This window comes from Hippoglossus stenolepis, chromosome 15, assembly GCF_022539355.2.
Source record: "Hippoglossus stenolepis isolate QCI-W04-F060 chromosome 15, HSTE1.2, whole genome shotgun sequence".
Taxonomy (NCBI): Eukaryota; Metazoa; Chordata; class Actinopteri; order Pleuronectiformes; family Pleuronectidae; genus Hippoglossus; species Hippoglossus stenolepis.
In genome coordinates, this window is record NC_061497.1 from 24940273 (window position 1) to 24952057 (window position 11785).

Sequence of the window (11785 nt, forward strand, 5' to 3'; positions counted from 1 at the left end):
AGATCATGTATGCTTGAATTAAAACTGAATAATAATAAATCAGTGTTGGATGTTCCCTGGATTAGCCATGAATACCATTTACCACCATGTTGGGACTCAGTGCTCAAGGTGGAGGTTGGAGTGGTGGAGGCGAGTTGTCGCCAGCAAAGCCTGAGTGGCAGTGTAGCTGAGCAGGGGTCAGTGAGGAGGAGGTCGTATTTAAATGCTTTGTTGAGAGCTGTGATTGGTGAGTGACTGACGAGAAGCCATGAACCAATCAGTAGCTGACAGCTGAGCACAGGACTCACGCAATGCTTCATTATTCTGATAATCCAACTTGGACACATGTTGAATCATTAGCATCATTAGCATTATTAGCTCATAATAGGGTAAGATAGAGATGAATCATATGTTCTAGCCTTTGTTACTGATGAACCAGATATTTAACAGATACGATTTAAGAAGGAGAATTACATTTATATTTATCTTTTAAACACCCATGATCTTCGTTCTAGTTCTGGTCCTGGGTCTGGTTTTCATCTTTGTTCTGCTCCTTGTACTGGTTCTGGTTCTAGTTTTGGCTCTGGGGGTGTGGAGGCAACTACCAGAGTCCTCGGGTCTCAGGGGATGAAAGCTTGAGACACCTTGAAGAACGTGACCCTGAGTATGTCTTTGAACAGCAGAACGGTCCTCTGCCAGATGTTGAAGTTTGCGTTTCACCTCTGAAACAATGAGGATAAAGACACGAGACTACTGATGGAGTAGAACAGGTGAGTAACTGTCTCGTTGACCAGGTAGAATCCATGACCACAGGTTAGCTCAGCGACTGATGGACAGTGTTAAGGTCAGAGTTTTTTTGACTGAGATGAGTTTGAACTGGCTCAATAATCCCTAGTCTGATGTGGACCTTTTTAGTGGTGCTCTCTGAAAGATCTGGCCCAGATCTGGCAAACAGGAGCAGACCGCTCAAATGCCATCATTTCAAATGGTATATGAGCTGAATCTTGGCTGAAAAAAGCCCACCTGATCTTTATGTCACATTTGTGAAGAAAACAAGAAAAATGGAAGTCAGTATCAACCTCTTTATAATATAATGGAGACAAATAAACAATGAACTGTTTTCATGTGTTTTATCTTCCAGCTGTTCCAGAGGAGACGGTCAACGCTGTAGATTAAATCAGTGAATCAGCAGAGCTTGGAGGACATCAGGTCACAGTTGTGGACTCCACCAGATTCACTGTTGAAGTCCTGACTCCAGCCGTACATGAAGCTCATGAAGATGTTAGTCAGTCCAGGACCAAGTGCTTTCGTTACGGTGATCAGACTCAGCCTTGTCTCTGAAGGCGTTCAGCATGGTGCTGTTTACTACTGGAGACGAGCTGAAGAGTTGGTCCTTTGACAAGAAGGTCAGAGCCAACAGATGTGTGTCTGAGCTGGTCTCCATGTTGGATGGTGACAGCAAATGGAGGCGAACACTGGCTGAGATGTTCCTCAGAGACAATAGAACCTGTTCAGAACATTCAGAACATAGCTGGATCAGAACCGTGTGGGAAAGACTGAAAACATATCTGTTATCTCAGAGAATCTAAACCACAAGAAAACATATATTATAATCGGTAATCCATATTCAGACTGATCAATTAATAATCAATGTTCATCACAGAAACAAGCGAACTGTGTAAAATAAGTTGTTTGTTCAAATGACGTTCACAATAAATATATTGTAGCGGTTGGTGAGCCGGTCGCTCTGATTGGACAGCATGTTGCAAAGGCTCATGGGACTGTTATGTGTTTGGCGATGTTGGTTGATGATTAGACTTGGTTCATGTGGGTTTTGTGTGTTTGTGTTTGTTGGGTGGTAATGTTGTGTTTATTTAAGTTCACTTGTGCAACCACCATGACTGTTCATATAGTGTCTGTGATGGGGTCCAGTCACTGTTCATTTGAGAAAGTTAATGTTAAGTGTAAATAAACCATTCAACTTGCTGTCGTGAGGTGTATGGGACACAAGTCCAGAGCTTTGAAGAGACTTCCCTGTGCAGCCTTTTCATTCTCACACGCACTCGCCACAATATATTCATATACAGGTACTGACCAGCTCTTAGATTGAGAGTATAATGAGTTAATACAAAGTGAGAGTGTGTGGTCTGAGGTGTGAGACAGGTTCAGTCTCTTTGTTTCCTGTGTTTCTTTTCACATGGTTTCTGTCGCAGGAGGAGACGACTTCACTCAGGTAGGGTTTTAGCTTCAGGTTCTAACTCTGGTTCTGACAGAGACGACTGGGACTATATACAAACATGTAGATACACTTTATAAGAGTAAAACATTATATATGACTTATTCCCACAAGAGATTAAATGTGTATCGTCTGCAAACACAGAGACTTTTACTTATTGGGACAATTTCCACATTTAAAGCCTGAAACGTGTGACCTTCAGTAGATGTGACTCTTTATTTGGTATTTATTTTGTAGGGCACACCACATACGCACACCACACACGCACACACACACACACACACACACACACACTGAAGGTTTGCGTTTCCTCCTCACAGTGATTGACAGCGGAGGGGGCAGAGCCAACAGTCTTCAGAGAGCAGCCATGTTGGTTCTGGTCCAGTTACTGATGATGATGATGATGATGATGATGATGATGATGATGATGAAGAGTGAGGGTCAGTATCAAACACAGGAACATGTTAACAGTATGTGATAGAACACGTGAGGAACACACATCCTGGATATGCTGAGTCTGACTCAGATGAAATTGTCCTGATCTGTTTTTACATGTGTGAACTTTGACCTCAGTTGTCTCAGAGAACATCACTGTGACTGCACAGAGTGGTGACCCCGTCCTGCTGTCCTCAGACCAGCTGAAGACCAGGACAGACGACAGGTGGGACATCAGGTGGACTCACCTCCATTTGATGTTGTCGCTGAAGAATAACGTGACCACGTGTCACCACGGACGCTGCAACCTGCTGAGTGACGGCTCGCTGAGGTTCACCACGGTTCAGCCTGAAGACGCTGGAAACTACAGCCTGGAGGTGTTTCACAGGAACGGAAACATTCTGATGAGGACGCACTTCCTGCTGAGGGTGGAAGGTGAGTGGAAGAGACAAAACTGCCCCCTACTGATGATACTGAGGATACCTACCACCTACTGATGATACACCTACTGATGATACTGAGGATACCTACCACCTACTGATGATACACCTACTGATGAACACCTACTGATGATACACCTACTGATGATACACCTACTGATGATACACCTACTGATGATACTGAGGATACCTACCACCTACTGATGATACACCTACTGATGATACTGAGGATACCTACCACCTACTGAGGATACACCTACTGAGGATACACCTACTGATGATACACCTACTGAGGATACACCTACTGATGATACACCTACTGATGATACACCTACTGAGGATACACCTACTGATGATACACCTACTGATGATACACCTACTGATGATACTGAGGATACCTACCACCTACTGATGATACACCTACTGATGATACTGAGGATACCTACCACCTACTGATGATACACCTACTGATGATACACCTACTGATGATACTGATGATACCTACCTAACAGAATTTTTGTAATAATCCACAGTGAAGAGTTCACACATGTGGCTGTGGATCTGTTGCCTCCTCCTGGTCTTACTGCTGCTTGTCTTCATCATCCTCTTTGTCCTGAGGAAGAGGAATCAGAAGAAGACCACACGTACAGTAGCCAATCAAAGACTTTTGCTGACACACACACACACACACATCTACATCTGGTTTCCATAGCGTCACATGTATTTTGATTATTACCTGTTCCAGGTAACAAGGAGGAAAACGTTTATATACCAATGCACAGTTACCATGGCAACAAGAGGACATTTGGCAAGCAGGAGGGAGGGGAGGAGTCTCCTTATGGTACGTACACACACACACACACACACACACACGTACACACAGATGCCAGTAGATCCTAACATGTTCTACTCTTTTCAGTTCCTTGTAATCCCGCTGGTTCCATGAAAACGTTGATTTCACAGCAGATGTCTATGGATGCAGAAGACGTCTACGAGTGACAACCAATCAGAGGTCACCTGGATATCACAAATCACTTTTATTCAGAGGCTTCGACTGAAGCTTACCAGATTAGAAACCCTTCTTGTGATAAGCTCCCATCATCAGCGGAGTACCTTAATGCTCCATTTTAAAGGGATAGTTCACCCAGAAAATTCCCCCATTATCTACAGATGCTCTCCTGTGATGTCATCCAAGTGTCCACAAGCCCTGACGTTCATATTCAACCTTAAACGAGGTCATTTACACCAAGTTTTCAGCCTAAATGTCGTCTGTGATCCACATGCAGCTCGGGGGATATCAGAGGACTATCAGGCTAAACACTTGGTGTAAATGATCTTGTTTAAGGTGGAATATGAACATCAGGGCTTCAGGACACTTGATGACACCACAGGAGCACCATGGAGGCATGTTATGTAATGGAAAATTCCACTGATCAATGTCTTATTACTGTTTTGACTGTTTTCTGTGCACTTAGCTGATGCAACATCTATGTCTTCCACCTCCTGTCGACCTTTATTTGTGCAACTATGTGCTGGATTTGATTCCTCTTTTTGTAACAGTGATACCAGACAGCAGATGTTTGCTGTCTGCTTTCTGTTTCGTTTCCTGTTTATCACATTGTATAAAAACCTTCCTTTTTAACTTCTCGTGGTTGCACTCTGAGCCATGTTGCTGACTGCGTAAACCTCTGTAGAGCTAATAATTAAACCTCTAAGACAACTCCGGTCTGAGAAACTCATTATTTCAAATCTCATGATAAATTTCCACGACATTGTTTTTTCTGTTGTTTTATTACGTCTGAATAATCAATCACCTTCAGTTGTATTAGATTCTGCTCTAACACTCTTTACCCCTGAAACTGGGGTTTTGTGGACTTAAACACTTCACCCCCCCTACATCATAGTGGTGAGTAGATAATGAGGGAATTTTCTTTTTTTAAGTGAACTATCCCTTTAAGACCCATCCTTTTCCCACTATACATGCTACCATTAGGCTCCATATTTACCACTCAGCTTTACCACCCTTTAGAACCTGGTGATCAGGTAAACGGTAATCTAAGTAAAACAAAGCTGTATCAGTAAGTGTCTTCAGTTAACTGATAGTTATAGTAAGTTGTTGGGTCCCTTTGTCTCCATCTGAAGTATAAAGACCATTTAGAGCCCCTGGTACCTCATCTACACCACTGTTGTTATTTCAGCTAAGAAAACCCTCAAACTCTTCCTCTCTTTTAATGACCTGAAAATTATTTTAAATGGCTTAATTTCCTCACAGCTGGTTAACACTTTCTGTTTGGTCACAGCTGGTTAACACTTTCTGTTTGGTCACAGCTGGGTAACTGTCCTCAGGTTGTCAGTCGTCTGTGCAGGAGAGACAGCATTGTAACTTAAATTCCTGCTCCTGCGCAACTCAGCTTCTTTTTATCTGTTTTTACCATGTTAAAGTGAGGACTAGTTGATGGAATATGAGGACTAGTTGTTTGAGTTTGAGGACTAGTTAATTTGTTTGAGTTGAGGACGAGTTGTTGGAGTTTGAGGACTAGTCGACTAGTTATTTGATGACTAGTTGATTGAATTTGAGGACTAGTTGATGGAGTTTGAGGACTAGTCGACTAGTTATTTGAGTTTGATGACTAGTTGATGGAGTTTACCATCAGATCATCTGGACGACTGCTACAAACACATTTCACATATGAAGAAAGAAAAGAATCGTTTATTTGATGATTTGATTATTTTGGCTCCGTCTTTAAGATGTAAACGTTAAACTGTTGTTTCGGGTGCCTGGTTCAACGGCACTGTGGAAGCCCTGCTCACACTAGGAATCACACAAAGCTTATCATCATTGATTTAATATTAAAAACACAATACTCCATAGATATTGTGTTTGTGTTGATTTCACCCAAAAAACTGTAAATGAAGGAATAAAAACAAGTAAATGAGTTTAAAATGCAGAGAAAAACTACCACTTCTAATTTGTCCTTCTTCTTCTTCTTCTTCTTCTTCTTCTTCTTCTTCTTCTTCTCGTTCATCAGAAGACCGTGATCTGTTCCTCCTCCTCTTCCTCAGGTGTCTGCACAGAAAACAGTGAATGATCGGTGTGTCAGGTGTGGGTCAGATGTGTGTGTGGTGTGTGTGTGTGGTGTGTGTTTACCAGGAACAGCAGTGTGTGGTGGATGATGAACTCTCTGGTGAGTGTGAGCAGATCCTGGCTCAAGGTGTGAAACAGAGACGGGACGAGAATCAGAGCGAGATTCTGAGCGGACATCTTGTTCACCTGAGAGAACACCTGGACCCTGAAGAGACACACAAACATCATCTGTGGGTGTTACTGTTTGTGTCACTTGTGTTACTTTGTGTTACTGTGTGTGTTACTGTGTCTATTTTACTGTTTGTTATTGTGTGTGTTATTGTGTGTGTTTTTGTGTGTGTGTGTGTATATGTGTGTGTGTGTGTGTGTGTGTGTGTGTGTGTGTGTGTGTGTGTATATGTGTGTCTGGTGTGTGTGTGTGTGTGTGTGTGCATTACATGTAGAAGTGTGCGAACAGTGCGCTCAGCGTAGCTCGGTTGTCGTCAGGAAGTTGCCGTAGTAACCGTTGATAAGCTTTAAACCTGGAGCGTTGATCTGAAACCACTGAGAGACAAAGTACTGTTACTACACTGATACTCTGATTACTGGAATGTACTACATGTACTTGTACTACAGATACTGTGTACTGACCTGCGGCCTGCAGCCACGGCTGTACGTTGGGGATTAAACCCTGCTGCTGGCGGACATATTGTTTGAGGGCGGAGCCAGCGTCCAACACACCCTGCTCGTCACTTTCCAGGGGGGCAGAGCTTGGTGATGTCATCAGAGCCTCCACCAATTGGTTCACTTTGGCAGCAAGGCCACAGCGGCGGTACACGCCCTCCACCTTCAAACCTGAGACAGACATGTTTGTGTTCAGGCAGCTGTGGAAGGACCCTGGGGGCCCTCAGGGGCCCTAACCCTAACACCTGATTTACTGCACTTGTTCTGACCGTGGGCTGTGATGTGGGAGATGCAGCGTTCGATACCCTGCGGTACTGAACCTCTCAAGCCCACGTCCAGATCCGGGTACAGAGACTGACGAGTGGAGCTGTGATTGGCTGCTGGAGGACAGTGAGGATCTGAGCTGTGATTGGTCAGAGCTCTCTGCAGGTGGTTGAACCAGGACTGACAGCTGTGCTGCTCCTTGAAACGCAAAGACACGCCCCTGAAGAGAGAAACCAAACTTTACCTGTGATGCCAAAAGGACGATTGATTCAGCCAATCAGACGCTTGGAAACATCGAAACCCTTTAATGTCAATCACTTTTTTTCTGTCTTGAGCTGTTGTTGTTGTTGTTGTGTGTGTGGTACACACCTGTCTCCGGTTTCCATGGTGATGACGTTTTTGGATGGGTCCAGTTCTTAAGGACGACATAAAATAAAAAATATCTTGTATTCAAACTGATCCAAAAGTTTAGTTTTGATTCATTTTGAAAATATTTTCCACAGTCTGACACACACACGCACACGCACATGCACACGCACACGCACAGAGCATGAACCTTATTCACCTCTTACTAAAACGTTTAATCTCTCAAAGGTTACCATGGTGACGGAGCGTGCTCAGTTCCATCCTCACAGTCTGCTGTGTGTGTCTGTGGACGGGGTGGACGCTGACGCCGTCCTCACAAAGTAACAACCAGGCATCAGACTGACTCGAGGCTCCGCCCACTTCAACCACACACACTTTACTGACAGCCGAAGCCCCGCCCACATCCGCATAAGACACACCCCCTGGGAGAATCACCTGGAAACAAGAAACTGTGGTTATATATATGTATATATATATTATCCTATCTGACGATGAACACACAGGGTTTACCTTCAGGATGTGGACCAGGTGAGTCAGCAGAGTGTCGTGATCGTCAGCTGCACAAATCAGATGACCGCTCAACGTCACCATCTCAAACTCATGGGCCGCTCTGAACACACAGGAAGAGGAAGTGACATCATCAGCCATAAGACGCTCGCAGGGATCATCTGTACTGTAGTACCAGTAGTTCTAGTACTTCCAGTACTAGTAGTACTACTAGTACTAGAAGTAGTAGTGTTTACCCGTATTTGATGAACACTGACAGAACCTCTCGCAGGTCGAGGACGTCACAAGCTGCTGAATCGTTTTCTACCGAGAAAAGAAAACGATCTTCTTCCAGTTTCCCATGAAGCTCCTCCTCCTCCTCACCTGAGACACACACACTTAGTTAACACACACCCACCCACACACACACACACACAGGTAACACACACACTCACACAGGTGACAGACACACACAGGTAACACCCACACACCCACACACACACACACACAAATAACAGACACAAACACACACACACACACACACAGGTAACAGACAGACAGACAGACAGACAGACAGACAGACAGACAGACAGACAGACAGACAGACAGACAGACAGACACACACACACACACACACACACACACAGGTAACAGACAGACAGACAGACAGACAGACAGACAGACACACAGACACACACACACAGGTAACAGACAGACAGACAGACAGACACACACACACACACACACAGGTAACAGACAGACAGACAGACAGACACACACACACACACACACACAGGTAACAGACAGACAGACAGACAGACAGACACACACACACAGGAACAGACAGACAGACACACACACACACACAGGTAACGACAGACAGACAGACACACACACACACACACATACACACATACACACATAAGTGAGAAAATGTTTCAAATGAAAAAATGTAAATGTTTCTACCTGAGGGGGCGGAGTCAGGTCTCCTATTGACTGACTGGGGCTGGTGAGGCGGGACCTCTGAAGAGAGAAAAAACAACAGGGGAGTGTGTGTGTGTGTCTGTTTGTGTGTGTGTCTGTTACCTATGTGTGTGTGAGTGTGTGAGTGTGTTACCTGTGTACTTGTACAGCTATCTTTGTGAGGACCAGTTTGAGTCTACAACCTACGGAGTGAGGACCTTTTGGCCGGTCCTCACTTTGTGACTTCCTTTAATGGACTGTTTGGGGGTTAAGACCTGGTTTAAGGGTTAGAATCAGGTTTAGGTTTAGGCTTTTAGTTTGGATGGTTAGGGTTAGGGAACGCATTATGCCAATGGGTGTCCTCACTAAGACAGCTGTACAAACATATGTGTGTGTGTTACCTGTGTCTGTGTGTGTGTGTGTGTGTGTGTGTGTTACCTGTGTGTGTGTGTGTGTGTGTTACCTGTGTGTGTGTGTGTGTGTGTTACCTGTGTGTGTTACCTGTGTGTGTGTGTGTTACCTGTGTGTGTGTGTTACCGTGTGTGTGTGTGTTACCTGTGTGTGTGTTACCTGTGTGTGTGTTACCTGTGTGTGTGTGTGTTACCTGTGTGTGTGTGTGTGTGTGTGTTACCTGTGTGTGTGTGTGTGTTACCTGTGTGTGTGTGTGTGTTACCTGTGTGTGTGTGTGTTACCTGTGTGTGTTACCTGTGTGTGTGTGTGTACTGTGTGTTACCTGTGTGTGTGTGTCTGTGTGTGTTACATCTGTGTGTGTGTTACCTGTGTGTGTTACCTGTGTGTGTGTGTGTTACCTGTGTGTGTGTCTGTGTGTGTGTGTGTGTTACCTGTGTGTGTGTGTGTGTGTTACCTGTGTTACTGTGTGTGTGTGTGCTGTGTGTGTGTGTGTGTGTGTTACCTGTGTGTGTGTGTGTTACCTGTGTGTGTGTGTGTGTGTTACCTGTGTGTGTGTGTGTGTTACTGTGTGTGTGTGTGTGTTACCTGTGTGTGTGTGTTCTTGTGTGTTACCTGTGTGTGTGTGTTACCTGTGTGTGTGTGTTACCTGTGTGTGTGTGTGTGTTACCTGTGTGTGTGTGTGTGTTATGTGTGTGTGTGTGTGTGTTACCTGTGTGTGTGTGTGTGTGTGTTACCTGTGTGTGTGTGTGTCTGTGTTGTGTGTACTGTGTGTGTGTGTGTTACCTGTGTCTGTGTGTGTTACCTGTGTGTGTGTGTGTTACCTGTGTGTGTGTTGTACCTGTGTGTGTGTGTGTCGTGTGTGTTACCTGTGTGTGTGTGTGTTACCTGTGTGTGTGTGTGTGTGTTACCTGTGTGTTACCTGTGTGTGTGTTACCTGTGTGTGTGTCTGTGTTGTGTGTGTGTGTTCCTGTGTGTGTGTGTGTTGCTGTGTGTGTTACCTGTGTGTGTGTGTGTGTGTTACCTGTGTGTGTGTGTTACCTGTGTGTGTGTGTGTTACCTGTGTGTGTGTGTGTGTGTTACCTGTGTGTGTGTTACCTGTGTGTGTGTTACCTGTGTGTGTGTGTGTTACCTGTGTTACCTGTGTGTGTTACCTGTGTGTGTGTTCTGTGTACCTGTGTTGTGTGTGTGTGTGTGTTACCTGTGTGTGTGTGTTTGTGTGTGTGTGTTACCTGTGTGTGTGTGTTACCTGTGTGTGTTACCTGTGTGTGTGTGTGTGTTACCTGTGTGGTGTGTTACCTGTGTGTGTGTTACCTGTGTGTGTGTGTGTGTGTGTTACCTGTGTGTGTGTGTGTTACCTGTGTGCCTGTGTGTGTGTGTGTGTGTTGTGTGATGTGTGTTACCTGTGTGTGTTACCTGTGAGTGTTACCTGTGTGTGTGTGTTACCTGTGTGTGTGTTTTGTGTGTACCTGTGTGTGTACCTGTGTGTGTGTGTATGTGTTCTGTGTGTGTGTTACCTGTGTGTGTGTGTTACCTGTGTGTGTTACCTGTGTGTGTGTGTGTAACACTGTGTGTGTGTGTTACCTGTGTGTGTGTTACCTGTGTGTGTGTGTGTGTGTTCCTGTGTGTGTGTGTGTGTTACCTGTGTGTGTTACCTGTGTGTGTGTGTGTGTGTTACCTGTGTGTGTGTGTGTACCTGTGTGTGTGTCTGTGTGTGTGTTACCTGTGTGTGTGTGTTACCTGTGTGTGTGTGTACCTGTGTGTGTGTTACCTGTGTGTGTGTGTGTGTTACCTGTGTGTGTTGTGTGTGTGTGTTACCTGTGTGTGTGTGTTACCTGTGTGTGTGTGTGTTACCTGTGTGTGTGTGCCTGTGTGTGTTGTGTGTGTGTATGTGTGTGTTAGTGTGTGTGTGTGTTACCTGTGTGTGTGTGTGTGTTACCTGTGTGTGTGTGTGTGTGTGTGTGTGTGTGTGTGTGTGTTACCTGTGTGTGTGTGTGTGTGTTACCTGTGTGTGTGTGTGTGTTACCTGTGTGTGTGTGTGTGTGTGTGTGTGTGTGTTACCTGTGTACTCGTTGAGTCGGAGCAGCTCACTCTGCAGAGCATGACCCGCCCTCTCAGCCAGGAGGATGGGGGAGGGGCTCTGAGGCTCTGACTGACGCACCTGTGCACAGGTAACATGAGAACGATCATGTGATGTCACAGCAGGAGTTCTCTTCCTGTCTTTGACGGAGACTGATGTTTCCATGACAACAAGGTTTGATCATTGAGCTGCTGCGGCCCCCATGAGAGGATGTCACCATGTCACGGGTTGTCATGTATGTTGTATGTTGTATGTTGTATGTAGTAGCTGTTATATCTGACTCAATTAAAAATAAAAGATGAAGATTCCAACCTTTAATTCACTGCTGGAAAATGTCTCGTTAAAGTTTATGTCGAAAACACGTAGAGACAGAATTGTGA

At 44.8% G+C, this 11785-nt stretch overlaps 2 protein-coding genes across 5 annotated transcripts in view; one reads left to right on the forward strand and one right to left on the reverse strand.

Annotated features, from left to right (window-relative positions):
* The first annotated feature begins 2185 nt into the window (after positions 1-2185).
* Positions 2186-4252, forward strand: LOC118122331. The gene is made up of 6 exons (XM_035178997.2): positions 2186-2212; positions 2536-2655; positions 2789-3085; positions 3624-3734; positions 3836-3931; positions 4010-4252. The coding sequence occupies exons 2-6, from the start codon at positions 2583-2585 to the stop codon at positions 4087-4089; spliced, it is 657 nt and encodes a 218-aa protein (XP_035034888.1). The 5' UTR covers positions 2186-2212; positions 2536-2582; the 3' UTR covers positions 4090-4252.
* A 1845-nt stretch (positions 4253-6097) lies between these two features.
* The window catches only part of LOC118122577 (arf-GAP with Rho-GAP domain, ANK repeat and PH domain-containing protein 1), an 18213-nt gene continuing 12525 nt past the window's right edge, over positions 6098-11785 (reverse strand). For 3 of the 4 annotated variants that reach the window (XM_047343664.1, XM_047343666.1, XM_047343665.1), the window contains exons 16-25: positions 11387-11486; positions 8921-8977; positions 8212-8338; positions 7979-8078; positions 7702-7903; positions 7472-7517; positions 7108-7322; positions 6613-7009; positions 6239-6380; positions 6098-6157 (exon numbers count right to left, since the gene is read on the reverse strand). In XM_047343664.1, coding sequence (XP_047199620.1) covers positions 6116-6157; positions 6239-6380; positions 6613-7009; positions 7108-7322; positions 7472-7517; positions 7702-7903; positions 7979-8078; positions 8212-8338; positions 8921-8977; positions 11387-11486 — 1428 coding nt within the window. In that variant the 3' untranslated portion in view covers positions 6098-6115. Of the gene's footprint in view, positions 6158-6238; positions 6381-6612; positions 7010-7107; positions 7323-7420; positions 7518-7701; positions 7904-7978; positions 8079-8211; positions 8339-8920; positions 8978-11386; positions 11487-11785 lie in introns of all 4 variants that reach the window. The other variant, XM_035179372.2, reaches the window with a different exon arrangement.

What these genes read in the sequence shown, in the direction of transcription:
- LOC118122331 (XM_035178997.2), top strand. Translation starts at nt 2,583, where the DNA reads ATGTTGGTTCTGGTCCAGTTACTGATGATGATGATGATGATGATGATG. An exon ending in GATGATGATGAAGAGTGAGG is followed by an intron (nt 2,656 to 2,788) that starts GTCAGTATCAAA and finishes CTTTGACCTCAG; the next exon opens with TTGTCTCAGAGAACATCACT. An exon ending in GAATCAGAAGAAGACCACAC is followed by an intron (nt 3,735 to 3,835) that starts GTACAGTAGCCA and finishes TACCTGTTCCAG; the next exon opens with GTAACAAGGAGGAAAACGTT.